The 27,980-nt window shown below is 47.5% G+C and overlaps 2 protein-coding genes across 2 annotated transcripts in view; both read right to left on the bottom strand.

The window, feature by feature from the left end:
• Positions 1-97: 97 nt before the first annotated feature.
• Positions 98-20,765, bottom strand: LOC135559371 (polyamine-modulated factor 1-binding protein 1-like). The gene is made up of 15 exons (XM_064993535.1): positions 20,655-20,765; positions 20,171-20,417; positions 19,336-19,525; positions 16,852-17,005; positions 16,210-16,377; positions 14,844-14,999; positions 14,594-14,761; positions 14,248-14,415; positions 8,118-8,285; positions 7,733-7,795; positions 7,520-7,629; positions 7,347-7,421; positions 6,783-6,876; positions 6,563-6,639; positions 98-1,971 (listed from the first exon to the last, which is right to left on the bottom strand). Exons 1-15 carry the CDS (start codon positions 20,763-20,765, stop codon positions 1,881-1,883), a joined length of 2,040 nt encoding a protein of 679 aa, XP_064849607.1. The 3' UTR covers positions 98-1,880.
• Positions 20,766-20,886: 121 nt separating this feature from the next.
• The window catches only part of LOC135552979 (golgin subfamily A member 6-like protein 24), a 104,585-nt gene continuing 97,491 nt past the window's right edge, over positions 20,887-27,980 (bottom strand). The window contains exons 15-19 of the mRNA XM_064984983.1: positions 26,942-27,163; positions 26,536-26,766; positions 24,651-24,881; positions 22,324-22,446; positions 20,887-21,061 (exon numbers count right to left, since the gene is read on the bottom strand). Coding sequence (XP_064841055.1) covers positions 20,912-21,061; positions 22,324-22,446; positions 24,651-24,881; positions 26,536-26,766; positions 26,942-27,163 — 957 coding nt within the window. The 3' untranslated portion in view covers positions 20,887-20,911. The remainder of the gene's footprint in view (positions 21,062-22,323; positions 22,447-24,650; positions 24,882-26,535; positions 26,767-26,941; positions 27,164-27,980) is intronic.

The following is a 27,980-nucleotide window of genomic DNA, read 5'->3' as shown; positions in this document are numbered from 1 at the left end:
CAGAGTTGCTCTTAAAGCTGCAGCAATGCCTGGATTCACACAGCCGACTCATGATGAATAGAGTAGTGCTAGAACAAAGGAACACTTGTTATGGGTTTAGATGCCTTTACCAGACTTGTATTTGGCCACAAAGACTTCTCTGCCTACACAATTCATTAGGATTTACATGAATGAACTCAAGGATGTATTGCTCTAGGTGACTAAAAACATGAAATCCCCCAATACATTTATAGGACTTTTATCTAGACATCAAGTCATCATTTGACAACCACAGAAATAAGCAGGACACTTTCTCATACCACAATAAAAGGCTGGACACTTTTTTTCTGATTCTTTCTTTCTAGGTTTATATAAAAATGTAAATTAAACTCAAAAACCTGAATGGATAGATACAAGTATTTGTCAGATGGGTAGTTCCACGAAGAGTGCCTTTTGATATTTTAAGTAGAAATTGTCCACCAATATTGATTTTAAAAGCCTGTTATATTCAATGAAGTGCCCTTTAATATAGACCGCATGGAGAATTCAATAAAAAAGATTTTTGAATATGAATAAAGGCTTGCTAAAGTGCCAACCCTGTGTCACTTCTAGGAAGATTTCAACCCATTTAATCCAAACATTTCTCCATCATTGTAAATCTCTAGCTATTTTAAGTCATTTCTGAAGATATTTATTTCATTTGATTAGTGATTAATTTACATCTGTCCCTCATTTTAAGGTCAACTGTCTCGTTTGAATATGTTAACTATTCCGTTACAAAATAAACCTTGAAAATCTAATAGTTAAATCATAGTGTAAAAGCAGGTGAGCTGGTTCTACTTGTTTGGCCATTTTCTGTTTTGTTGTAGAAAACTAATGGGTCGAGCATAACACAAATAACCCTGTTACCCATAGATAGACAGGCTAGAAATGTTTTAGCAACTAGATTTTTTTTTGTGTGAAGCTTGCATTCAATTGCCACTCCCTGTTGCACACAACAAGCTTCCATTCACACTGTCACGAGGGGATTTATGGCTGATTGAAGATGAGATCATCAACCCTGATACAATCAACCCTGTTACAGTCAACCCTGATACGATTAACCCTGAGAATTTATTCGGTTCTTAATAGGCACTAACTATAGTAATTTTTTTATTTAACCTCTTGAGATGGCAAAGTGTTGAACATGTGCTCTTTAGGACAGAATGTCAACATTTTGTGAAATCACAAGTTTACACTTCTAAAAAGGCATCGAATTGGTGGAAGGACCCAGATACTGTACAGGTAAGATTGTAATCTCTTACCATTACTTCTTCAGCCCAATTCTACATTATGATAATCTACTTATTCACAACAGAATTTCTGTACATTCATACATAAAGTTGTAAATTACAATCTAAGTACTGAGCTGATTTCTCAATAAATTGTAAGGCAAAGGTAGTAGTGCCACAAAATCACATTAAGTCATCGAGAACACAGGAAAGAGAACATATTGTGCCACAAAGATAACATTTAGGAAAAAAAGGATATACTGAAAATAACAAAGAAATTAAAGTATTCAAGTTTAGTATTCTCATTAAATAATCTTAAATATAATACAATCATGTATTCATATCTATCAAACTACAAATCAAAAATATATATTTTTGTGCTGTATTCTCTTGAGTCATAATAACTACTTGTACTTCCCTTCTCACTGGTTCATACTAGCACCCATCAGTGTCCCTCCCTGAGATGTGTAGGGTGTGGACCGTCCCAGCTGAGAGAGCGGGGTCTGCTCCAGTGGTGGTGGCCACATGGCAGGGGTCTGCGCTCCAGGGCCCTAAGGGCCACTCTTCTGGCCACCTCCGCAGCAAACGTGGCCCCCCTCCCTGCCAGGCAGACACAGGCTGCGTCTGGGGCTAGCGCAGATGCAGATTGGCAGTTAGAGCCTTCCTCCTCCACAGGTTGTCTCCCTGACCTCTCAAGGTTCCTCTCGCAGTCAGAGCAGATCTGAGACAGAGCAGCGGCAGACAGAAACAGATTACTGTACATTCAAATAAGATACCGTCAATAGTCAGCCTCAGAGCTCAGTGTTACTATTGGTATGTTGGCATCACCATGGACCTTAACTTTGCATATTTATCATCATGAATATTATCCATAGAATTACTGTTAATACATGACTCATTATGAGGTATCATCCACCTCCCACTGCAGAAATACTGCCAATCATTCCCCTACCTAATACTATCCCACTGTGTCCTCTGTTGAGTTGATATCCATTTCCGTGTATTAACCTACCGGTACACTACTGAACAGGTCTCCTGCTGCTAGCTTGTCCCTGCTCTGGAACTGGCTCAGTTCTCTAAACTGCTGGGTCTCTCTAGAACTCTCCTCTTGGTGTGGGGCAGGGAGGGTCTCCCCACTGTAGGGGAGGAGAGGGCTGATGGTGGTCAATGGGTCAGAGTGGAGAGGATCTGCACTACCCACCTTAACCATGACCTCTATTGACTACAACTAGTTTAACTTCACCTCACTGCATGTATCCATGTCAAAACAGAGCCTGTCTCATTACCTGATGGACCAAATGTTGATGGCTCTGTTTGTCAACAGCCCTCTAACCAAATGCAAATTCTGTCTGCTTATTTTGGTAAACCTTCCACGATGTCCCAATCCCTGTTAAGCTTCTTGTTGACCGCGTCTGCCAGCTTTGTGTACACAACTGGTTCCTCGGCTATTCCAGTCGCATCGTTAATGTGTGCCCTTTTGTGCCGTTTCAGTCCGCCGGGATAAACAGGCTCACAGATGCAAAATTATTCCAACACAGATAATTAGCCGAAGAAACAATCACAAGTATGAATAATAATGTGCATTGGGAACATTAGAACTTTTAAACATGGGAACAGGGGGGATTCTGGGTACCAAGGGAAATGAGCTTATTAAATAAAGCTTGGAAAATGTGCAGTGAATGAAATAAGTCAATCATTTTAATGTGAGAGAGGAGCCCTGAGGAGAATAAATAAGCAATCGCCACATCATGCAGGAAGAACAAATGAGCATGGCGCACAATTAGGCAAGGTCACATTCTGTTGGAGCTGTGAGCACCGGGTGCGCTAATGAGCTCCCTGTGTGTGTGTGTGTGTGTGTGTGTGAGTGTGTCTATTTGTGTGCAAGAGTCCTGAGGGAGGAAGAAAGGAGAGAAGAAGAGTAAGAAATCAAAAACTCTTTCCATCAAAATTCTGATGATGTACAGGCTCCTTTAAGGCAGACAGATAGACAGATAAGGCGAGGGGCAGGCTTGAAAGTGAGAGGGCTATCAGACATCTGGGCCAAGTAGACATGTAGGCAGGCAGGCAGTCAGACAGACAGAGAAATAGGCAGGTGTGTCAGCCAGACAACAGGACGTTCAGCAGGAGCCACGTCACAGGCTTTCAAAGGAAAATCAAAGTTATTAACTATTCAATCACATGAAGGGGAGGTGAAGGTGTGAAAGGTTGCAGACCAAAGCACTTTCTCTCCCGCGCATTAAGAGCCTGGTCCAGTGCTTCGGTGCTCTGTGTGGAAGAGAAATAGATTGCCTCCCAGGAAGACGACTGCTCACACAGTCTTTTTTCACCTTTTTCTCCTGTAATAACAGCAATCTGCTGTGAAAATCTAATCCCAAATACCATTTACACTGCATCCAGATAACTTCTGCTTGGGAAAGCGGATGACATGAATATTTAATTTGCTGATATCCAAATAAACAGCACAAGCCATCAATCAGCAGGCCTTCTAACAGGAAGTGAACTGGAAAAGGACATTGATAATGAACACCATGCGTAGAAGGAAATGCACATCTCACATCAGCTGCATGCCTTTATTAATGGCTACTGGCCATGAGGGCTGGGAATGGCCCGGCACCTCGCCATACGATATTATTGTGATACTTAGGTGCTGATACGATGTGTACTGCGATTCTTACGATTCTATATGTATTGCGATTCAGTATTTGTGATCAAAACTCGTATTTGTGATCAAAACTGCAGCAGACAGTGATGAGAGTCATGAGAAAACGAGTTTTGATCAGTCATGGAGATAAGTGCAGAATTTTTTTGCTCCCGCATTAAAAAGAAAATGAAGAAAAAAATACTGGTGTTTTGGTGTAGGTACAGCCAACTAGCGCACAAATTATATTGCGATATAGTCAAAACGATACAATAAATTGTAAAAAATGATATCCCGATATGTAACTGTATCGATATGCACTAAAACTCCTAGTCATCCTTATCTACAACACACTGCAGTGTACATGGCCCTTACAATCACGAGTGTACAAGTGTACAAACACTCTAAATGTGGATAACCCGACCAGTATGACATATTTATGACAACAAATCAGGCATGAATACTGTCCTTCATTTAAGTAATAGCTATATCCTAGCCATTAAAGTCAGATAGCTGTATCCCTCTCTCCTCTCCTCTCCTCTCCTCTCCCTGGCCTAATTCTCCCTCCTCAGTGGCAGATAAGAGGATCAGCAGTCCCTCCATATGCACACATATCTATGGAGTGGATGTCAGGTCTCAGCTTGGCTCTAGCTCTGAAAGCCCTGGTAATGCCACTTAATGAAAGCTGGGGAGAAGAGCCAGGCATGCATAAAGAAGGAGAGGCCCAGTGTCCTCCCACAGCACCCTCCTCCTCCCCCCACCAGCCCTGCTCAGGCCCTCAGACACCATAAATAAACAAACACAGTGCGTGCGTGAGAATGGACGACAGTTCCCTCCGCTCCTCTCATGCCATTCACTTATTTATCTATTTATTTGTATTTACTCTCTCTCTGGCTGCTTTTAGAGCTCCTCTGTGTTCTCCCAGCTCCCTACAGGCTTCCTGGATGTCCTGGAACATTAGCTGAGTGAAGTCGCAGTCATCCAGTGGGCCTTTATGGGCTGAGTTTGCATCTGCCCTCCATCGGTATCAGGCAAGGCAACACACACAACACACACACAAACACTTATTAGCCTACAGTACGCTCTCCAGAGCAACGTCCACCCAATGCCTCAGTGCTCCTCAACTTCATATTGCAACTTTTTCAAATGTTTTATTTTTTTTAACACTCAGCCAACCAGTTAAACTAACTGTTCTTTCAGCTCAGTGTGGCGTGCTGTAAGTGACAGCATGAGGATGAGGTTAGGGACAGGTTAGGGACATGATGAGTGTTGAGGCTCCGTTATCAGAGCAAACACAGGGAATGATGGGATAGAAAAGATCCCACTCACTACAAGCCTCTAATCAGCACAGTCAGCACAGGGCTCTGATTGGGTTCACACAACTAACCTCGTCTCTTCCTCTATCTCACACTCAACAAAAGTTATCCCACCAATCAGCCCTAACTTTACCTCATTTCAATTTAGGAGGAAATCAGACGGGAATGTATTACAGGGAGATGCCAGGACTGGCTTACTTTAAAGTGAGGAGGTATAGGCAGTGCGAAATGAGACGGCTTCAACTGTCAAACAACCAAATGCAGCACAATTTCACCAATAAATCGCCTTTTCTCAGCATGACATATAAAATGCAAGTTCAATTTAAAAAATATATAGTCGGTACCATGGCAATGTGTGGGTGATGTCTGTCTGAGTGTCTAGACTCGTTTCTGAAAACAGACATGACTAAGACCTGGCTGGCCCAGAGGAGAGGAGATTGTGTCCTTGGATGGCTCTGACTGCCCGCCTGTCTGTCTGTCCATCTGTCGGTCTGCCTATCCACCAGTCTACCTGTGCTTGCCTCTCTGTTTGTCTGTCTGCTGTCTCTGTTAGGTGGGACGATCAGACCTGATAGGAGGCCAGACTAGAGGTCATCTCTAAGCCCTCCTCCAGTCCTCAGTGTCAGAGCACCAGGCTTTTGATTACCACCGTCCATAGCCACCTCTAGGATTTCCCGCCTGACTGCACAAATGCATCTTCGTTGTTAACAAGCCGCAGTGGTCCTGTGGGGCAGGAAGGGCCGGTGGCGTCTGGGCCCAGGCGTGGGGAGACTGCAGTGGGGGTCACCCAGGGTGCGGAGGGGGAACTCGGAACAGTGAAACTGTTCTACTCTGGGAGATGGAGAGAGTGGCTGAGACGGGCTGGGCTGCATTAAAGGGGGGTGGGGATTTGAAACACCAATCTGCAGGCTTCTCAGAGGCTCTCAGGCCACTGATTTCACAGCCGGACGACACAGACCATTAGCCCCAAGAAACACAGAGAGGCCTATGCTAATCCCAGAACAACAGAAATCAACATGGCTGCCAATAGCTCTTATGAGTTACAGACGGGCTCCCATTCTTAACCAATACTGTCTGAAATGTGTTGGTGATTGTTGCTATTGACCAATGTCTCAGCTCTACTCTAGAAACACACAGAGAGGAATTCACTCAGTCCGGGAAGTCACTGCTTTGTCACTGATGCTGTCTCTAGAGCCCCAGCAAAGAAACTAGTGAGGAGTTAGAGGACATGTAGTCATTTGCGTCGTATGGACCTGCTGCAACTTGTTCCTGGAGAACTGGGAAGTTGCCAGGGGATGGACTAGAGCCAAGCCCACTGATCCAGTGTCTCAGGTCAGTGTCAGTGGTACAGTACTCACTCTGTGTGGAGCAGCTGGACAGGAATTCTGGCCAGGGCACTGCGCTGGTGCTGGTCACTCATACTGGCTTGAGAGGCCTGACACAAAAACAAGTGACATTACGCAATAGAAAGGAACAATGCTCTTCAATTAGTGTTGTTATATTACAGTATATCAGGGTGGTAAATGTGTGGAGGTCTGACAGTGTTATCCAGTGTGTGTAACTGTGTATGGTACGTACCCTGAACCTCTCGGCTTCAATCCTGCTCTCATCCAGCTCAGCCTTCAGCCTCTTCATCTCCTCCTGCAGACCCTCCACACTCTCCTGCAGGTGACTGGACACACAGGTAATAAACCGGGTCACAACTCCTGGGTGGCTCCATTTATACTTATTTCACAAGTATAGCATGTTCCCTGCTCCATCTAATCTAAAGCCACCTAAAGCCTGTACACTTGTTAACCAGTGCTCGAAACATGGGGACCTGATCATAATAAAATATTGGGTGGTTTGAGCCTTGAATGCTGATTGGCTGACAGCCACGGTATATTTAAGCAATAAGGTCTGAGGGGGTGTGGTATATGGCCAATATACCATGGCTAAGGGCTGTATCCAGGCACTCCATGTTGCGTCGTGCTAATAACAGCTCTTGGCCATGGTATATTGGCAAGATATCACACCCCCTCAGGCCGTATTGCTTAAACAGAGCACCATTTATCACGATCATGTCTCCTGTGAATAAAATAAATCAACAATGTGAGTTGAACAATAACAGGGCAGGCTGGATGTGTGTGGAAGAGCTCTTACTCCTTCTCTGCAGTGAGATGGATGATCTTTTTGCTCTGGTCTTTGATCTTAAAGTTCAGTTTTTCATTGCCTTGCCTGTCGACAGGGTTAAGACGGGGTTAATGCTGCGTAGTGAATGTAGAGTAGAAAGTGACTGGGTATCAGTGTGTGTGTGGAGTTAGGTATGCTCTCACTTCTGCTCCTTCACCCACTGGTTGACGTTGGTTACCACCAGCTCACTCTCCCTGTGTAGAAGAGAACTGTCTGAACGAGCATTACCCAGAGACTGGCGCAACACCTCCACCTGAGACAGCAGGGGGGGAGAAAGAGAGAGAGAGAAGGTAATGAGAGTCTACAACTCTAACAGTGTCTATCTGACATATCTGGAGGTTTTAAGGGTTCACTACCTCATTAGCTGCTGTGCTGTACTTGTGCTCCATGGAATGGAGCTGTGAGTGTAAGGCATCCACCTGAACAGAGACACATGAACAAACCCCTGCTGCACATTGTAATGGCTATACAGCTCATTTTCCATTGAGAGGTGATTACTAACGATGCTGTTTGGCCTTTCTGTGCCAGTGCAAAGTGTGAGGATATATGTCATAACTAGAGCCAAGAGGTTTTCATGAGCACATCAATTGATCAGGAAATCTTTGGGCCTAGTTACACAGTAAGGCTACTGGCTATAATAAGGGCCCAGAGTTTTTCCTGATCAGGTCACATGCTCAGCCTACCAGAATGTAAACCCTACCAGAATGTCCCCAGAACCCATTGTGTAAGTGTGTGTCTGACCTGGGCCACCTTGGCATGGTAGTTCTCTTTGAGAGAAGCCATCTCCACTTTCATCAGCACCACCTCCTCCTCCCGGATCTCCAGGGCTACCAGCTGCTCCTGGCCCCAGCGCTGAGACCTCCCCAGCTGGGCACTCAGCTCTGCCAGCCTGTCCTCACAGGACCGAGTCTTGGTGAGAGAGGGATGATACCTGTCATTGGCATTTCCTAATATACTATTTGTTCTAATTTCTGAAGACTGATGGACCTTTTAAAATGAATGATGAACAATGAGTCACAGCAACATGCAATGTATATTCATGAGGGTTTCCTATAACCCTGCCCAGGTAGGAAACTGGGAAACGATAGTTGATTACATTGTAGTGAAATCCTCCATAAACATCTCATTCTAGTAACATTGTCCTGTCATAGTCACATTCATCTGACTCTAAATCCCTCTTAACAATGCTTGCGTATGCTAACATGCATGTACATGTTGAGACACTACATCAAAGAACTGGTCAACATAAATTACACGTTTTTCTTTATAGGAACAATGTGAAGGACAGCAGTAACCAGTCCTCCCTAGCCACATCCCCCGCCCTATCCTCTGTCTGCTTGGCTGGGACACACAGAGGCTGTGCAGTGTTCACATCCCCCGCCCTATCCTCTGCCTGCTTGGCTGGGACACACAGAGGCTGTGCAGTGTTCACATCCCCCGCCCTATCCTCTGTCTGCTTGGCTGGGTCACACAGAGGCTGTGCAGTGTTCACATCCCCCGCCCTATCCTCTGCCTGCTTGGCTGGGTCACACAGAGGCTGTGCAGTGTTCACATCCCCCGCCCTATCCTCTGTCTGCTTGGCTGGGACACACAGAGGCTGTGCAGTGTTCACATCCCCCGCCCTATCCTCTGTCTGCTTGGCTGGGACACACAGAGGCTGTGCAGTGTTCACATCCCCCGCCCTATCCTCTGTCTGCTTGGCTGGGACACACAGAGGCTGTGCAGTGTTCACATCCCCCCGCCCTATCCTCTGTCTGCTTGGCTGGGACACACAGAGGCTGTGCAGTGTTCACATCCCCCGCCCTATCCTCTGTCTGCTTGGCTGGGACACACGGAGGCTGTGCAGTGTTCACATCCCCCGCCCTATCCTCTGTCTGCTTGGCTGGGACACACAGAGGCTGTGCAGTGTTCACATCCCCCGCCCTATCCTCTGTCTGCTTGGCTGGGACACACAGAGGCTGTGCAGTGTTCACATCCCCCGCCCTATCCTCTGTCTGCTTGGCTGGGACACACAGAGGGTGTGCAGTGTTCACATCCCCCGCCCTAACCTCTGTCTGCTTGGCTGGGACACACAGAGGCTGTGCAGTGTTCACATCCCCCGCCCTATCCTCTGTCTGCTTGGCTGGGACACACAGAGGCTGTGCAGTGTTCACATCCCCCGCCCTATCCTCTCCCGTCTGCTTGGCTGGGACACACGGAGGCTGTGCAGTGTTCACATCTCCACCATAATGACCTTTCCACAAGCCCAGGGAGCACGCAATGCAGAGGACAGGCAATACATGTAATGAAAGAAGCAAAGGCAATTAAAGTGGTGTGTGTGTGGGGAGTGGGGGTGAGCCTGACTGGAGGCTCCAAACTGCAGTACTGCAGCTCTGTATTCCCCCTAACCCCTGTGTGACATCATCGCAACCCCAGTCTGACCATCCTCTTGCTGCGTTCACCTGCTAGTCCGGACAGGTTTAGGACAGCCGCCCCCCCCCCCCCATCTAAGATACACATACGTACAGTATGTAGATACACATCAAGCACATAGAAAACACAGACACCACACACTGATGTTAACACATTCACACACGTAAACACACGTTTAGGTGTGTGAAATGAGTTGCTCTCCCCCAGCCCAGTGTCTTCCCTCCCCAGAACCCAGCCATACCACACGGCCAGAGAATCATTACTCCCTTCCTCTGATCCCACCAAGCAACCAACAATTATTTATAAAAGTGGAAAGTAAAAACAGACAACCAAACACACACTTCTTCCGGCGCCGACAGAGATGGCCGCCTCGCTTCGCGTTCCTAGGAAACTATGCAGTTTTTTGTTTTTTTACGTGTTATTTCTTACATTAGTACCCCAGGTCATCTTAGGTTTCATTACATACAGTCGAGAAGAACTACTGTATATAAGATCAGCGTCAACTCACCATCAGTATGACCAAGAATATGTTTTTCGCGACGCGGATCCTGTGTTCTGCCTTACAAACAGGACAACGGAATGGATCACATGCAGCGACCCAAAAAAACGACTCCGAAAAAGAGGGAAACGAGGCGGTCTTCTGGTCAGACTACGGAGACGGGCACATCGTGCCCCACTTCCTAGCATTCTTCTTGCCAATGTCCAGTCTCTTGACAACAAGGTTGATGAAATCCGAGCAAGGGTAGCATTCCAGAGGGACATCAGAGACTGTAACGTTCTGTGCTTCACGGAAACATGGCTCACTGGAGAGACGCTATCCGACGGTGCAGCCAACGGGTTTCTCCACGCATCGCGCCGACAGAAACAAACACCTTTCTGGTAAGAAGAGGGGTGGGTGTGTATGCCTTATGGCTAACGAGGCATGGTGCGATGAAAGAAACATACAGGAACTCAAATCCTTCTGTTCACCTGATTTAGAATTCCTCACAATCAAATGTAGACCGCATTATCTACCAAGAGAATTCTCTTCGATTATAATCACAGCCGTATATATCCCCCCCAAGCAGACACATCGATGGCTCTGAACAAACTTTATTTAACTCTTTGCAAACTGGAAACCATTTATCCGGAGGCTGCATTCATTGTTGCTGGGGATTTTAACAAGGCTAATCTGAAAACAAGACTCCCTAAATTTTATCAGCATATCGATTGCGCAACCAGGGGCGGAAAAACCTTGGATCACTGTTACTCTAACTTCCGCGACGCATATAAGGCCCTGCCCCACCCCCTTTCGGAAAAGCTGACCACGACTCCATTTTGCTGATACCTGCCTACAGACAAAAACTAAAAAAAGAAGCTCCCACGCTGAGGTCTGTCCAACGCTGGTCCGACCAAGCTGACTCCACACTCCAAGACGGCTTCCATCACGTGGACTGGGACATGTTTCGTATTGCGTCAGATAACAACATTGATGAATACGCTGATTCGTTGTGCGAGTTCATTAGAACGTGCGTTGAAGATGTCGTTCCCATAGCAACGATTAAAACATTCCCTAACCAGAAACCGTGGATTGATGGCAGCATTCGAGTGAAACTGAAAGCGCGAACCACTGCTTTCAATCAGGGCAAGGTGTCTAGTAACATGACTGAATACAAACAGTGCAGCTATTCCCTCCGTAAGGCTATCAAACAAGCTAATCGTCAGTACAGAGACAAAGTAGAATCTCAATTCAACGGCTCAGACACAAGAGGCATGTGGCAGGGTCTACAGTCAATCACGGACTAGAGGAAGAAATCCAGCCCAGTCACGGACCAGGATGTCTTGCTCCCAGGCAGACTAAATAACTTTTTGCCCGCTTTGAGGACAATACAGTGCCACTGACACGGCCTGCAACGGAAACATGCGGTCTCTCCTTCACTGCAGCCGAGGTGAGTAAAACATTTAAACGTGTTAACCCTCGCAAGGCTGCAGGCCCAGACGGCATCCCCAGCCGCGCCCTTATGTACATATTCTTTATCCCCTTACACTGTGTATAAGACAGTAGTTTAGGAATTGTTAGTTAGATTACTTGTTGGTTATTACTGCATTGTCGGAACTAGAAGCACAAGCATTTCGCTACACTCGCATTAACATCTGCTAACCATGTGTATGTGACAAATAAAATTTGATTTGATTTGACACACACCCTGCTGCACATAATCATTTTTTGTGGGACGGGTTGTGCGGGGAGGGGGCAACTCGCACTTCATTTTCTCTGGCGGAGTTTGCTGACCGCAAAATGACAAGGATCCTCTTCCTAAACCAATTAAGAAGGCAGAGCGCCGCTGTTACCATGCAACATTGACAGCACTTAAGGAGGATGACGTGAGACCACAGCGATGAGCCACAGAGATGTGCCCTCGACTAAACACACATACAAACACATTGTAGAGAGGTTTGGCACTGCAGGACAAGCACACACAGCTCTTATGTGCCTGTGTACACAAACAAAGTGCTTTGGATTTGTCACAATACAAACACAATGCTTAGAATATTTAAACCATAAGGTCTCTTAGACATTTTCAAATTTTCAATTGAAAACCTGTTACTACATTTCTGTACTTTATGAGGCCTTAAGAGTATCTCAGATAAACTGTGATTATTATTTTGGCTATTATGTGAGGCAGTTCCTCTAAGTAAAATTGTGTGTGTGTAAATGTTTGTGTCTTTGCAAACCAAACTCTTTCTCTATGTATGTATGTATGAATGAGTGTGTGTGTGTGTGTGTGTGTGTGTGCTGTACATGCGTGTGCTGTACATGCAAACTCTTTCTCTGTGTGTGTGCGTGTATGTGTGTGTGCGTGCATGCATGTGCGTGTGCTGTATATGCAGACTCTGTGGGGGTCTGGGAGAGAGGTCTCATTATCCAATCAGCTAGGAATACAGCCCCGGACACACAAAGGGCACTGCTTCAAGTCACACCTCTTTGCTATACAACATAACCTGCTCTCTCCTATAGTGGTCAATTAGTGTACAGCGCGACCTGTGGAGGTTAAGTCTCTACTTCAGAGGGGCTGTGTGCTCCACACTAATGACTAATTCTAAGGGTGTAGTGTTCATTTCCATCCCTGGGTATATATTACACTAGAACCCCCTTTCCTATTATACAACACGAAAGATTGAGCCATCACACTTCTAATCATGTGATGGTGTAGTGGTTGGCTACAGACTATAACAGTCTAGGATTTAATGTGAGGTTATCTGGTCCATGACCTAATGGTTGGATACAGGTTATAACAGTCTAGGATTTAATGTGAGGTTATCTGGTCCATGACCTAATGGTTGGATACAGGCTATAACAGTCTAGGATTTAATGTGAGGTTATCTGGTCCATGACCTAATGGTTGGATACAGGTTATAACAGTCTAGGATTTAATGTGAGGTTATCTGGTCCATGACCTAATGGTTGGATACAGGCTGTAACAGTCTAGGATTTAATGTGAGGTTATCTGGTCCATGACCAAATGGTTGGCTGTCCCAGGCAGACTAAATAGCATTTTTGCCCACTTTGAGGACAATACAGTGCCACTGACACGGCCCGCAACCAAAACCTGCAGACTCTCCTTCACTGCAGTCGACGTGAGTAAAACATTTAAACGTGTTAACCCTCGCAAGGCTGCAGGCCCAGACGGCATCCCCAGCCGCGTCCTCAGAGCATGCGCAGACCAGATCACCGGGGGCAAACTACCTGCCCTCCAGGACACCTACACCACCCGATGTCACAGGAAGGCCATAAAGATCATCAAGGACAACAACCACCTGAGCCACAGCCTGTTCACCACTAACATTAAACAGCCACCACTAACATTGAGTGGCTGCTGCCAACACACTGACTCAACTCCAGCCACTTTAATAATGGAAATTGATAGCCACTTTAAACAATGCTACTTAATATAATGTTTACATACCCTACATTACTCATCTCATATGTATTTGTATATACTGTACTCTATATCATCTACTGCATCTTTATGTAATACATGTATCACTAGCCACTTTAACTATGCCACTTTGTTTACATACCCTACATTACTCATCTCATATGTATATACTGTACTCGATACCATCTACTGCATGTTGCCTATGCCCTTCTGTACCATCACTCATTCATATATCTTTATGTACATATTCGTTATCCCTTTACACTTGTGTGTATAAGGTAGTAGTTTTGGAATTGTTAGGTTAGATTACTCGTTGGTTATTACTGCATTGTCGGAACTAGAAGCACAAGCATTTCGCTACACTCGCATTAACATCTGCTAACCATGTGTATGTGACAAATCAAATTTGATTTAATTTGACAGTGTCAGATCTAGAACCAGATCAGTGGTTATTGGATATTGACAATGAAATGGATGGTTATTGGTTAATTGCCATGAGGATGAATGGAAATGTTGATGTGTAGATCCTCCTCTCTCACCTCATCCAGTGACTGTCTGCTGGCAGTGCGTAGTCTGTGGAGCTCTGCAGCCAGCTGCCTGGTTCTCTCTTCCTGGCCCCCTCTCTCCTCTGACAGCTGGGAGCTCCTCTGCTGCAGGCGGGACAGCTCACTACGTAGACCTGCAGCCTCACCACTCTGCTCAGCCAGCTGACCAGTTCCACCACACGCACAGCCGCACATCACAAAACAAACATTGTTAGTCCCACTACACATTATTTTCTCCAGTCATTACCCTAAAACAAGTCGAGAGTTACTGTCATTGTTTTAACGTCAGTATTTTCAATACATGCCTGACAGAGTACCAGTGTGTAAGCAGGGCACCCACCAGCTCCATGCTCTCTCTATGGGATGCCTGGGTGGAGGCCAGCTCCAGTCTCAGCTCTCTGAGGCTGTGTTGTGCTGCTGCAGTGTCCCTGGTCCCCTGCCTGCTGCTGGCCTGGGCCTCCTCTACACACTCCCTCAGCCTGGACACTGTCTCCTGAAGGACACTCATCTGAAGAGGAGAACACACACATGGATCATGGGCCCCAAACTACACACAAAATACACTCATATGGACAGTATGTGACTATGACCTCGTGGCTGTGGCCCTCCCTGCTCTCCAGCTCCCTCCTGCACTGCTGTAGCTGAGCCTGGCAGGCTGTCTGTTCCTCCTGCAGCCTCTGGGTGGTGCTCTGCAGCTCTATCACGCGCTCCTGCAGGCACCCCACAGTCCTCTCCCGCTCCCTCAGCTGTAGGACAGACAGGAGACACACCCCTATCAGAGCTCCCATCAGGTGTGTGTGCCACTGTGTGTATATCAAGCTCAAAGATAGATGGGACTAAATCTGACAATCGCAGCGCCATCTTAGCTCTCTGTTCCAGGATTAAGTAACATGGATGGGCAAATAGATGAGAGATCTGCACTTATATGCATGACAGATTTTAAATTGGGATTAAGGAGATTAATTTCAGGCCGTAATTGAGTGAGAAACTTTTTGATCAGATTGATTTAACTTTCTAAAGATATGAATTATGTGCTTCAATTAAATTTCCTAGCAGCTGAACAGTTGGTAAATTGCTGCGCTTCAAGCTTGTATCCCTTTGGCTGGTGGAAAACTATTATTTCACAAAATTCATGACGTGTGCAGATCTGACTCATTTCTCTTGCTTCCTTGGGGGTTAAAAAAAGAATTACTATTTTTGAAACACAAATTCAGAGACGGAAACTAATTCAATTTGCGAGCACGGCTGGAGGGGGAATCTGAGTGGTTTGTAGATGAGTGTAGCCAGGCTTCAGTCAGACACTATGTGAGGAGAAGACGCTCTCCTGATGAATGGATAAACAACATCCCGTAAAGACAAAAAATGCCTTTTGAAACGTTTAACTGTCAGCAAGCACAGGTTAAATTCATGAAGCTCACTGACACTAATTATTTGTGTTGGAAAATTGCCTTTAGTCATAAATCAACAGACAAACACTACAGTATGATTAACATATGTTGTGTGAGTGTGACATGCATTAGCAATATGTGTGAATTTATTGACTGCATATTTCTAGTTGAGTGCTAGTTTTTGGATACATTAGTATGTGTGTGAAAGCACCTGGTTGAGTGCTGAGTTGTTGACTGCACATGTCTAGTTGAGTGCTAGTTTTATATACATTATTATAAACTGGTTGGTTCGAGCCTGAATGGTGATTGTCTGACAGCCATGGTATATCAGACCACGGGTATAGCAAAACATTTATTTTTGCTGCTTTAATTAAATTGGTAACCAGTTTATTATAGGAATAAGGCACCTCTGGGTTTGTGGTATATGGCCAATATACCACAGCTAAGGACTGTATCCAGGCACTCTGCGTTGCGCCGTGTCTAAGAACAGCCCTTAGCCGTGGTATATTGGCCATATTCCACAAACCCCAGAGGTGCCTTATTGATTAATAATAGTGTTTGAATCTACCTGGCTGTGAGCTGCTTCCATGCTGGTTCTGAGCTGGTTTCTCTCTGACTCCAGCTGGGCTTCTCTCTCCCTGGCCCCCTGGTTCCTCTCCTGCAGCTCCTGCTGCCTGTCCTGCTCCTGGGACAGCTCTGCCCGCAGTGCCCGGCTGGCATCAGCCTGCTCCTGCAGCTGGCACACAGAGAGATGACCACAGTCACACAGCCAACCAACCGACCACATGTTTACAGGCAATATTCTGAGGTTAGGCTACATTTACATTTTAGTCTTAACATAGTGGTTCCCAAACCTTTCCAGCCGGGGCCCCCCTTCCAGCATTGGGGAACATCTCGTCCCCCCCCTATTTCTATGGGCAAATCAACATATTGATCTAGTGTAACGGGCCAACCTCTTTTCACGCCTCTTTGATACAAAGTGATTTTCGTAGCAGGTGAGGAGAGCATTTTCGCTAAACCTAACTATTTTCCTAACCGGCTACGACAAATTCACTTTGGTATTGAAGTGGCGTTAAAAGACTGTTCCTCTAGTGTAACAGACCCTAAGTGACTGGGAGAGGCTCCCAAAGGTGGTGACTGGTTTCAGGACACTGTTTGTAGGAACCAGTTGGTTGGTTGGATAGCTTTATGTGTTAATGTTGGGTCTTACCTGCTGCTGTAGAGTCCTGAGTGTGTCCTTGGTGGTGGTCAGCTCTGCCTCCAGCTGCTGAGTCCCCTGCTGGTGTGTGTTGGCCTCCTGCTGAGCACTGAGCTGGGCCTGCCTGCTCTCCCCTGCCTCCTTCTTCAGACTCTCCACCTGGGTCCTGATACACACACACAGCCAAACACACCGTCAGTCAGGGGCTCCCAGTCTTTAAATGACCACTACTTTCAAACTGGCATGTTTGATACCTCTCTCTGCCAACGCTACCTCCCACATGCTGTAAACTTTGTTTTCACTATTGTTCACATTTTCAAAATCAAAGGGAATTTAAATTATCTTGTGATGTAATGCGAGAAACATAATCATTGGAGAGTAAATGCGTGTGTGTTTGTGTCTGCCAGATTTAATCTGAGCAGGCAAGCCTGAACATTTAATGAGAGGACGTTGCACTAATTCTGTCTGTGCGGTGCTTTGCGGTGTGGCATGGTGTAGTGGGGCGAGCGTTGGACTGACGGGGCGCCGGGGTGTGAGTGATGGGATCAGAGCTGTGTGTGTGTGAGGGATGGCCAGGGCCTGTTTACCGCCAGGTGAAGCAGCTAATCAAATCCCAGAGAGCGGCCCAGTTCAGTGCCCTCTCTCCCTGAGACATTAACTCAGACCACAGCCAAGCGTCAAAGCCCTCGCCTGCCCAGGGAGGGACACACCACGCGTTAGGGAGGGTGACGAGGGACACACCAGCAGAGTGTGAAGGGGGAACTTATACTGTATGTAGAGCAAAGTTTGAGGGTGGCGTTCCCTAGGGACATGTTCTACCAAGGAGTTGCCCCTCCTCTCTGCCAATATCCATCCGAGAAGCAACACCTTTAGACAGTCTAAGACAAAGAGAGAACGAGCGATATCGAGGAGGTGGGCAGGGGTTGAGGGGTAAAGCCCTTCCCGGAGTGAGTGAGTGTTTGAGAGTGTGTGTGTATGTGGGGGGGGGGGGCAGAGCCTTCTCAGTGCTCACCTCCTTCTTCCATTGACAAGGCGGCCGCAGTAACAGCAAATCGATGGCTCGTGAATCCCCTGCATCCCCCCCTCTCCAGTCTGATCAATATCCCTGGCAATTAGAATCCCCTATCTGCATGGCTGTGGGGACCTCTGGGTGGCTCGCCAGCCCACAAACACCCAATTTAGTCCTCAGCCTATCACTTAATTACTAAATCCTCCCTAATGCCTATTGGCAGGCAGTGGGCGCACTCCAAGCGGCGGGACGGCTGACTGAACAGGAGACCTTTGGCAAGGTGTTGGTTAAGACGCTCCCATCTCTCTTCTCCTGGCCAGTTAAACATCTGATTTCACAAGAGGGCCCCGACCTGGAATGATCTGCCTATCGAGCGGCCGGAGCACACACAGCCCAGATGGACAGGGGGGAGGAGGGGGAGAGCGGGGGAGGCAGAGTGCCAAGGGTCACAAAGCCAAAACACTTTTCTCTCTTTCTCTCAGCCACTAAGATACAGACAAGGTTGAGAGTGTGTGTGAGGCACAGTGGGTTTCTAAACACATTTAACATCAGATGGGTGTTTTTTTTCACAGGCATTATTTAGAGTGATTGTTTGAGAGGCTTGTCTGAGTCATAAAGATACTGTGGCCTTACTGACCAAAAGGTTCAGTTTGGATCTAAATGGGAATAAGACAGTCTTACAGGCTCATGGCAATCAGTAAATACTCAAGTCACTGTTGAACTAATGGCTCAGTGAAATGTGAAGGATTGTGGTTAAAGACAGGGTTCATGACATGCTGTGTGCTAGGTGGTAGAGGGCTGCAGGTCCCAACAGAGATCATTGAGTCGCGGTCAGCATTTTTCATCCTGCATTCATCATTCATCAGACAGACAACTTTGGGATGAATTTTGATGAATCTTTCCAAGGAAATGAACTTAAATATAATTAGGCTATAGTTTACTACACTGCCTAGTAATAAATATTGATCACCCATATTATTTTGTCTCTTTCTGAAAATCGTCCCGATCCTAAAAAGTAAGCTGTTGAACGTAGCTCAAGAGAAAATGCAAGTGTCCTCTCTCTCTCTCCAACTCTGCTCTCTTCAAACTACGTCTAACCTATTGGCTGATATAGCCCTGTAATACTGATAGCCTAATATAATGGAGAATGTGAGGATCTCTGATAATTTAACCTATTTCCTAGGTTATTTTTGCACATTCTGATATTGACTGTAGAGCACAAAATTGCTAGGACCATGGCAAGCAAACTAGCTGCATCACATACACCTAAAATAACTGCGGGACTGCGGTTGGGTTCGGGACCAGTTCTTGCGGGAGCGGGTGGGAGTTAGACAGAAAGCCAGCGGGAGCGAGTAGGTGTGGTATGAAAAGCTGCGGGTGCAGGTGGGAATGGCATGAATAAATCAGTCATGCACAGACCTCTACTTGGAGTCAGATAGAGGCAGACAGTCAGAGGGCTTTAGGGAACCCAAAGCCCTGTAGAATACCTGTAGCCCTGCAGCTCATGTTCTGTGGTGTGCAGTCTCTCCTTTAAGGTGCGTAGCTCTGCCTGTAGCTTCCTCTGGGCCTGCTCTGCCCTCACCACCTCTGCCACCCGCTCTGCCAGGTGTTCCTGTGCCCGATGCTGCCCCCCCTCCACCAGCAACACCTTCTCCTCCTGACGAGCCAGCTCCTGGGCTGAAACACAGACACAAACACATAGCATATTTTGATCATTTACTATCAACAACGCTATTATATTACATATCTTATCTGTTATCTTGTGCGCTGATTTGCCCTTCTTCTGCATCTACGCATGTTCTGTTATTTCTTATTTTTATGGTCCCTCTGAGTGCATATGCATATGTTAGTATGCATGTGTGAGTGAGAGTGAGTGTCAGACAAAAGGCCCCAGGCTGTGAATTGATGGGCTGTTTCATTGCTGGCTAGCTGCTGAGGCTTCTGGGGCAGGCAGGACGTAAACAGGTGACCATCTCAGACTGCTCATTAAAGTCAGCCCTAGAGGCTGCACTGCTGCTGCCACTACAACCATGTCACTCTCCTCTTTCTCCTCTTCTCTCCTTCCATCAGCATCACTCTCATTCCTTCTTCCTCATGCCTCTTCTGCTTTTTGCTCATGCCTCTAACTGTTTTTAGAACCTATTCTCCACCAAGGGAAGGAGAGAGAGAGACAAACAGACAGACAAAGAGAGACAAAGCAAGATAGAGAAATAGGGAGAGAGAGAGAGCTACAAATGTACCTGACTACACTCTGAAACACGACTCCACCTGTATAGACACCAGTCACCCAGCTCACCCCCCAGGACTGTGTCCTCCTCCTACCCGTGTCCCTGCAGCGTCCCTGGGCCTCCTTTAGTTCATCCCTGAGGGTCATCAGCTGGGTCCTAAGAGAGCCACACTCTGCCTCTCTCTGCTGTCCTTCCCTCCTGGCCCTCTGGACGTCAGCCTCCAGGCCCCTGACTGCAGCTGCCTGCCGCTCCACTTCCACAGCCCGACTCCTCAGAGTCTCCCGGGCCTCCAGCAGGTCAGCCTCCGAACGCCTCAGGAGGTTATCCCGCTTCTGCACCGCCTGGGAGGGAAAAGAGAGAAGGCTCAGTCAAAGTGTGAGTGTATGAACATATACTTCTGTGTGTGTATCTTCTTACCCAGAGTGTTCCATTTATGTGTGTGTGCGTGTTTTCCACTTTCTGAAGTTCTGAGTGAGTATGTCAGTGAGTGAGTAGGTGAATGTAAGCTCTTTCTATCCTATCCGCCAGGTATGTTGGAGGTGAGGGGGCCTGGCCTGGCATCATGCCACAGTGTGTACCTGCTGTCTCTTGGCACACTGGGTGTGGGCGGCCTGCAGGTCCTGCTCCAGCCTGGCAGCCCTCTGCTCTTGAGCTCCCACCTCCTCCAGCCTGCGCTGGCCCTCCATCATGGTCTCTGCCTGGAGCTGCCTCCCAGCCTCTTGCAGCCGCAGCACCTCTGCAGCACACACAGTATACCGTAAACACACACATGGATGGATACACACACCCACATTGCAGTAAAAAATAAACTATGTATTCTATCGTAAACACAAAGTTATTGGTTGAGTTGTGTCATGCCCTCCACAGTGCTGTCCTTGAGCTGGGTGAGTCTGGACACCTCCTCTCTCAGCTGACGAACCTCCGACTGGCACACACTGAGGTCCTGGCTAGCCTGGGCACACTGCTCCACGGTCTGGGAGAATGCCTACACACACACACACACACACACACACCTGTCACACACCTATGACTATGCCTGAGGGGAACGGGAGGACCAAAGCCCCCCTCCCCCTCTCCTCCACCCCCCAGGACATCTCCACACCTGCTCAAGCGCGTTCAGTGAAGCGCCTGCCCCTAATTTGGCATTTCCACCATGACGGCATATGTATCAGAGTGTGGAGGAAGTGTCCTGTGTTAGGGGAGCACCTATCTGACAGGTGTCACATCCAATCTGCACAGACCTACTGATGTTTTAACTATTCAATTAACCAGCCAACTGCACTGTGTGGCTGCCATGACATATTTACCTAAGATAACTTGTGTGTGTGTGTGTGTGTGTGTGTGTGAGCACAGGCAGCTGACAGGTCAACATGTCACTGTCACTCTTCCTCCAGTAGAGTGTGTGTGTGTATGTGTGCCAGCCATCTCCCCAATGCTCTCAGAGCCTATCAAGCCAAAGCCAACAGCTTTGAGTGAAATATGTACATAAACATTAAGTTAAAAAGTATAATTCAGCCATGTTGTGGAGGGAAGATCCTGCCATCTTCCCCCTTCATCTCAGACCATTAAAATAACGAGTTGTCACCAGGCTCTGCTTTCACCTCCTGACGCTGACACCCGTCAAGACAAATCTAGATTTCATGGCCACTTACAGATGTATAAATAGTCAAACGAGGTGCTCTAATCATCTATAAAATGCAGCTAAAAGGTTGCCAGAAGATGGCGGGCATCGTGGGCCCAGCCGGGCTGGGTAATCAATCTGGGCTGAGTCGGAGTGGAGCGGGGAGCGGTGGCTGCGTGCGTTAGGAGCAGGGCAGTAAATCACGTCAGCGCAGCGCGGGCGCTCCTCTAACACGCCAGCCACTCCAGCTGACACTGGGCCTGCTCGACAGCCTGATGGATCGCCCCACTACACTCCATTAAAGGCAAACGGGCACACGCACACTGACATAACAAACAATTAGTCACCGTGGCTGTTATGGACCTTGGTTGGTGCGGGTCGGCGTCTGTCTGGCAATGGCTGCTCTGACTTCCTGTCTAGGGTCAATTTAAAGCCAGGGTTGGAATACACAGAACTACAGTGAACTTACTGAACATACAGTAGGACCAAACTTTTAAGTATAGTTGATAAGTGAACTTTTAAAGACAATGACTTTCTCTGGTCACTGTGATTTCACTGGCCACAGTGACTGGTTGTGTTAGCAGGACTCCAGCAAGAAGAGGTGAAGTGTTCTGCCCCTATTGTACCTGTTGTAGTTCCTGGATGCGGCAGAGCTGGGAGTCGTAGTCTGAGTCAGAGTGGATGTGACTGGCTCTGTAGACAGAGAAATCAGCTTGGCTCTTCACCACATTCTCCTCCTGTTCCTCCACCTGAGATAGGCACACAGGAACAAACATAGTACACAGATATATCTGTTGACAGACCGGTACAGAACCACTGTCATGCGGTTGACTTTAGTAGGTCTCTCGTCCCATTTCCTTCCTGTGTTGTGAAGTTGAGTGTTGCGAGGTAGAGACAGAAGGACTGGCTGGAGCTCTGTGAGACTATGGTTGAAGGGCAGACTGCATGGGGTCCTCCTGTCTGACTGTGGGTGAGGTAGGCAGGGGGTCACTATGAGACTAAGTTTGGGGCTGAGGTGCTGGGTGAGTTCACACTAATGAAACAGAGACAGGCAAACAGAACGTTTCCCCTCAGTCTCCCCCGTCTGCACGATGCTGGGCCTGATGGCTCGTGACTGGAGCACATTCTGCTTCTCACAGATGAGCCGGTCTGTCTGAGGCGCGCACACACACACACACACACACACACACACACACACACACACACACACACACACACACACACACACACACACACACACACACACACACACACACACACACACACACACACACACACACACACACACACACACACACACACACACACACACACACACAAAATGTCCTATCGGGTGTCGGTGGTTTGTCAGGAATACTTTGTGCTGCTGCACTTATAAAACACTCCCAAATGGCCTGTATGTTTACGAGGATAATATATCTATCTGAATGCGATGTTCCTCTCATTACCCACTGTTGTTTGTTGTCTATGTTTTCCAGACAGCCTTCACTGCAGTGTGTCTGTAGTGTTCATAAAGCCAGGGGCCGTTGGAAGATGGAGAAGGAGAGAGAGGTGAAATCAGCTGGTTGTATTGATGTCTCACAGCAGTCAGAGCGATCGGCTCATTAAATGAAATCAGACTCTCTACCTCTCTCTCTCACACAGACATACACCCCCCCAGTTTTTAGACAACACATGTACACTTGGGAAAGAGGTAAAGAAACATTGGTGTGAAAAAATACCTTGGCAGGAAGTGATCACTTAAAAGGTATGCAGGTCAACACTCACTCACGCACACACCACACACACACCGTGGGTCAGAGATAGAGACTGATGAACCGAGTGGGTGATGTGTCGCCCTGTGTGCTCTAAGGACCCAGCTGAGGATGAGAGAGATCAATACTGTGTGTGTGTGTGCGATTGAGAGCTTCTGTGTTGCTAATGGAGCTCTGCTGTGTGGGAGGGGTGTTGTTAGGGACTCAGGTGGTGTGTATACAGTGGAGAGGGAAGGCCTTGGTTACAGCAGTGGAGAGGGCACGGTGAGAGCTGGAGGTGATGGGAACGGCACCTCCATTAAGGGCTCACAGAAGGAGGTAAGCGCCCCACTGGATCTCCAGCCACCTCCACACCACATAAACACTGAGCTCCACTGGGCACGGCCGCCATTATTTCAGCCACATATCGCATCCCCAGCATGATTTTCCACTTTGCTCCTTCCCTGCATGGAGCTGTCAACCACCCCGTGTCTCACACACACATGCATGCACACAACCACACACACCTAAACAAGTCCAAACATCAAATCTTCCTCTCCACTGCTCTGCCCATGTAATCCAGTCTTCCCCTCCTCTCTGCTTCCTCCTGCCAGCCATTAACGGCTGTGCTCTGTGCTGTGCTCTGTGCTGTACTCTGTGCTGTCCAGGGAGCTCACACTGCCTGTGTTTTCTCATTGTGTTTCCTCCTGTATGGGGGCCATGAAGCCGATCAATAAGAATCAGTGAAAACACTTCCAGAGGTCCCCAGGCCTCCGACTCCCAGTGTGTTGTACCCTGTCTGACTCCACCCGTTTACAGATCAGCAGCAGAGATGGAGCCTTACCTACAGAGGTGTGGCGCGACAACTGACCTGCATGTAGCTTCACTCACCTGAGAGGCCAGTTGGGTATACTACAGTGCTAGTACTACTTGACTGGCTTTGACTTCACCGCATGACTGGCACTGTTCTAGGTAGCAGGGGTAGCGAGCAGGACGAGTTGGCTGACTGTGTAGAGGGAAACCACTGAGTGGACTAGTAAATTAATCTATGTTTGTAGTGGAAAGGGAGTGATCAGCACAGTGTGACCGGGTTTGTCCGTGTCTGTGGACGAGTCTGGGAAGCTACAGCCCTGTGGATGAGGCTCGGCCTGACTGACTGATCCACTGACCGATCTGCCTGACTGACTGGCTGGCCTAACTGGTGTGACTGACTGTCTGACCTGTCGTCTCAGTGCAGCGATGCTGTCTCTCATAGAGCTGATGACCATCTCACACTCCTGGCTGTGTTTGCAGCTGGACTCCAGGTCTCTCTGGGTGTCTCGGAGGTGCTGGCTCAGGGCACTCAGGGCGTCATCCCCGCTCTCCAGCTGGGCACAGTGGGCCTTCAGCTCCCCCTGCAACACCAACGCCTGGGCACACAGACGCAGCACATGCTCGTCCCGCTCCTCCACCTGGGACACAGGGACAAGCAGGCAGGCACACAAACACACATACAAACGAGACATGCTATTAACACTCATAAATCAGGCCTAGAGATGTACGCAAGAACAACTCCTGGCAACATGGGTATCAACAGCAGAGATAAAACCACAACACATGGAGCGCTTGGGGCTATATGGTTCTATCTGCAATTTTGTCCAAATTGAGTTATTGACAGCCTTGTTCTGTTTAATGTTCTCTACCTATATAGTGCTCTAAACACCCCAATTTATGTTGTGTAAAAAAGAAATACTAGATAGAAATTGCTGACACCGTTCAAACCAATAGGGGTTTGTAAGTAACTTTAACACCAATCATCTTCTAGCAGACAGAACCTCTAGCAGACAGAACCTCTAGCAGACAGAAGCTTTAGCAGATAGAAGCTCTAGCAGATAGACACTCTAGCAGACAGAGCCTCTAGCAGATAGAAGCTCTAGCAGATAGACCCTCTAGCAGACAGACCCTCCAGCAGATAGAAGCTCTAGCAGACAGAACCTCTAGCAGAGAACCTCTAGCAGATAGACCCTCTAGCAGACAGAGCCTCTAGCAGATTGAAGCTCTAGCAGATAGAAGCTCTAGCAGACAGAGCCTCGAGCAGATAGAAGCTCTAGCAGACAGACCCTCGGGCAGATAGACCCTCTAGCAGACAGAACCTCTAGCAGATAGAAGCTTTAGCAGACAGAACCTCTAGCAGATAGAAGCTTTAGCAGATAGAAGCTCTTGCAGACAGAACCTCTAGCAGACAGATCCCCAAGCAGATAGAAGCTCTAGCAGATAGAAGCTCTAGCAGAGGTTGACAGAACCTCTAGTTGACAGAAGCTCTAGCAGACAGATCCCCAAGTAGATAGAAGCTTTAGCAGATAGAAGCTCTTGCAGACAGAATCTCTAACAGAACCTCTAGAAGACAGAACCTATAGCAGACAAAACCTCTAGCAGACAAAACCTCTAACAGATATAACCTCTAACAGATATAACCTCTAGCAGATAGAACCTTTAGCAGATTGAACCTCTAGCAGACAGAAGCTCTAGCAGACAGAACCTCTAGCAGACAGAACCTCTAGCAGACAGATCCCCAAGCAGATAGAAGTTTTAGCAGACAGAAGCTCTAGCAGACAGATACTCTAGCAGATAGAAGCTCTAGCAGACAGATACCCAAGCAGATAGATGATTTAGCAGATAGAACCTCTAGCAGATAGAGGCTCTAGCAGACAGAACCTCTAGCAGACAGAAGCTCTAGCAGACAGAACCTCTAGCAGACAGAAGCTCTAGCAGACAGAAGCTCTAGCAGACAGATCTCCAAGCAGATAGAACCTTCAGCAGATAGAAGCTCTAGCAGACAGAACCTCTAGCAGACAGATCCCCAAGCAGACAGAACCTCTAGCAGACAGAACCTCTAGCAGATAGAAGCTCTAGCAGATAGAACCTCTAGCAGACAGATCCCCAAGCAGATAGAAGCTCTAGCAGACAGAACCTCTAGCAGACAGATCCCCAAGCAGATAGAAGCTTTAGCAGATAGAAGCTCTTGCAGACAGAACCTCAAGCAGATAGAAGCTCTCAAAATACTAGAAAAAGCTCCAGTATCAGCTCTTAGTTTTCCTGCAGGGTGAGGATGGCGTGGGAGCTGACCTGAGCCCTGGCTTCCTTCAGGTCCTCGTCCTGGGCCTGTAGAGTGCTGTCCTGCTGGGAGATCTTGGTGAGGCAGGCCTGGTACTTGACCCTGTACAGCTCCAGGGACTGGGTCAGGGGCTGCAGCCTGGTCTCTGTGTCTGCTGCTCTGCTCTCAGCCTCCTGCAGCACAGCCCTCAGCCTGGACAACTCTGCCTCCTGGCCCCACAGACGGTTCTCCCTATCAGATGCCTGTGGGGGGACACATTCTCAGAACACTGTAGTCTACTTCAATATGCCTGTATAATGGCTTACATAAACCTGTAATAGGCATAGTACTGAGGGTACTTCACTGCCTATTAAAGTGAAGACAAATCCATGTTCCTGTCTTTCTGTGTACTGTACTCCTCTCACTCCTCTCACCCACCTCCTCCTCTGCCTGCCTGGTCTGTCTCTGGGCGTGCTCCAGGTCAGAGCGGAGGTGCTTCATGGTTGCTCTACACTGCTGCAGCCTGCCCTGGGTCTCCTGTAGCTCAGCCCTCAGCCCCAACACCTCCTCCTCCCTGCTCTCCTGCTGAGCCCGGGCCTCCGCCTGCCACCGCTGCAGCTCCCCACGCAGAACACACACTGCCCCCTGCTGGTTGTCCCGCTGGAGACAGAGGGTAGTGTCAGTGAGGGAGTGTGTAGGGAGAATGTGTATGTATGTGCATGTGTGTGTGTGTGTATGTGTTTGTATTTGTGTGTGTGTGTGTGTTTGTATTTGTTTGTGTGTATGTGTGTGTGTATGTATGTATGTATGTTTGTATTTTTGTGTGTGTGTGTGTGTGTGTGTGTGTGTGTGTGTGTGTGTGTATTTGTTTGTGTGTATGTGTGTGTATGTATGTATGTATGTATGTATGTATGTGTGTGTGTGTGTGTGTGTGTGTGTGTGTGTGTGTGTGTGTGTGTGTGTGTGTGTGTGTGTGTGTGTGTGTGTACGCACATATGGGGGGTGTAGGGGACACACAGACAGAACAGACAGATATGATACAATACACTCCTTCAGCCTTCCTTCCTCTCCCTGCAGCTCCACCGAGGCACTTTAATGACACCACATTACACTACATTACATTATTACACTCCAGAGTACAATATCCCAGATGAGATAATATTAGTTTTCCCCTGGCTGATGATGCATTACAAAAATAAGGAGCAGTGTAACAGATGGCTCTCAGGGTAAAAATAATAAATCCCACAGACTTGTAACATGGCTGGGAGACACGCACCCACACCCACAAAACACTTCTGTGATTCATCTACTCCTTCGTTCATACTGACTTCTAAGCCAGAAGAGTGAGAGAGAGGAAGAGAGAAACACGATTAGTTTGCATTTAACTTACAAACATCATTAAGACCCCATCACTAATTGTGTTCTTTTAAATGAGTTAAATCTGTTAATGACTCCATTAGTGACTCCAGTACATTGA

Source organism: Oncorhynchus masou, chromosome 2 (genome assembly GCF_036934945.1).
Source record: "Oncorhynchus masou masou isolate Uvic2021 chromosome 2, UVic_Omas_1.1, whole genome shotgun sequence".
NCBI lineage: Eukaryota > Metazoa > Chordata > Actinopteri > Salmoniformes > Salmonidae > Oncorhynchus > Oncorhynchus masou.
This window is presented reverse-complemented; position numbering and strand designations above follow the sequence as displayed.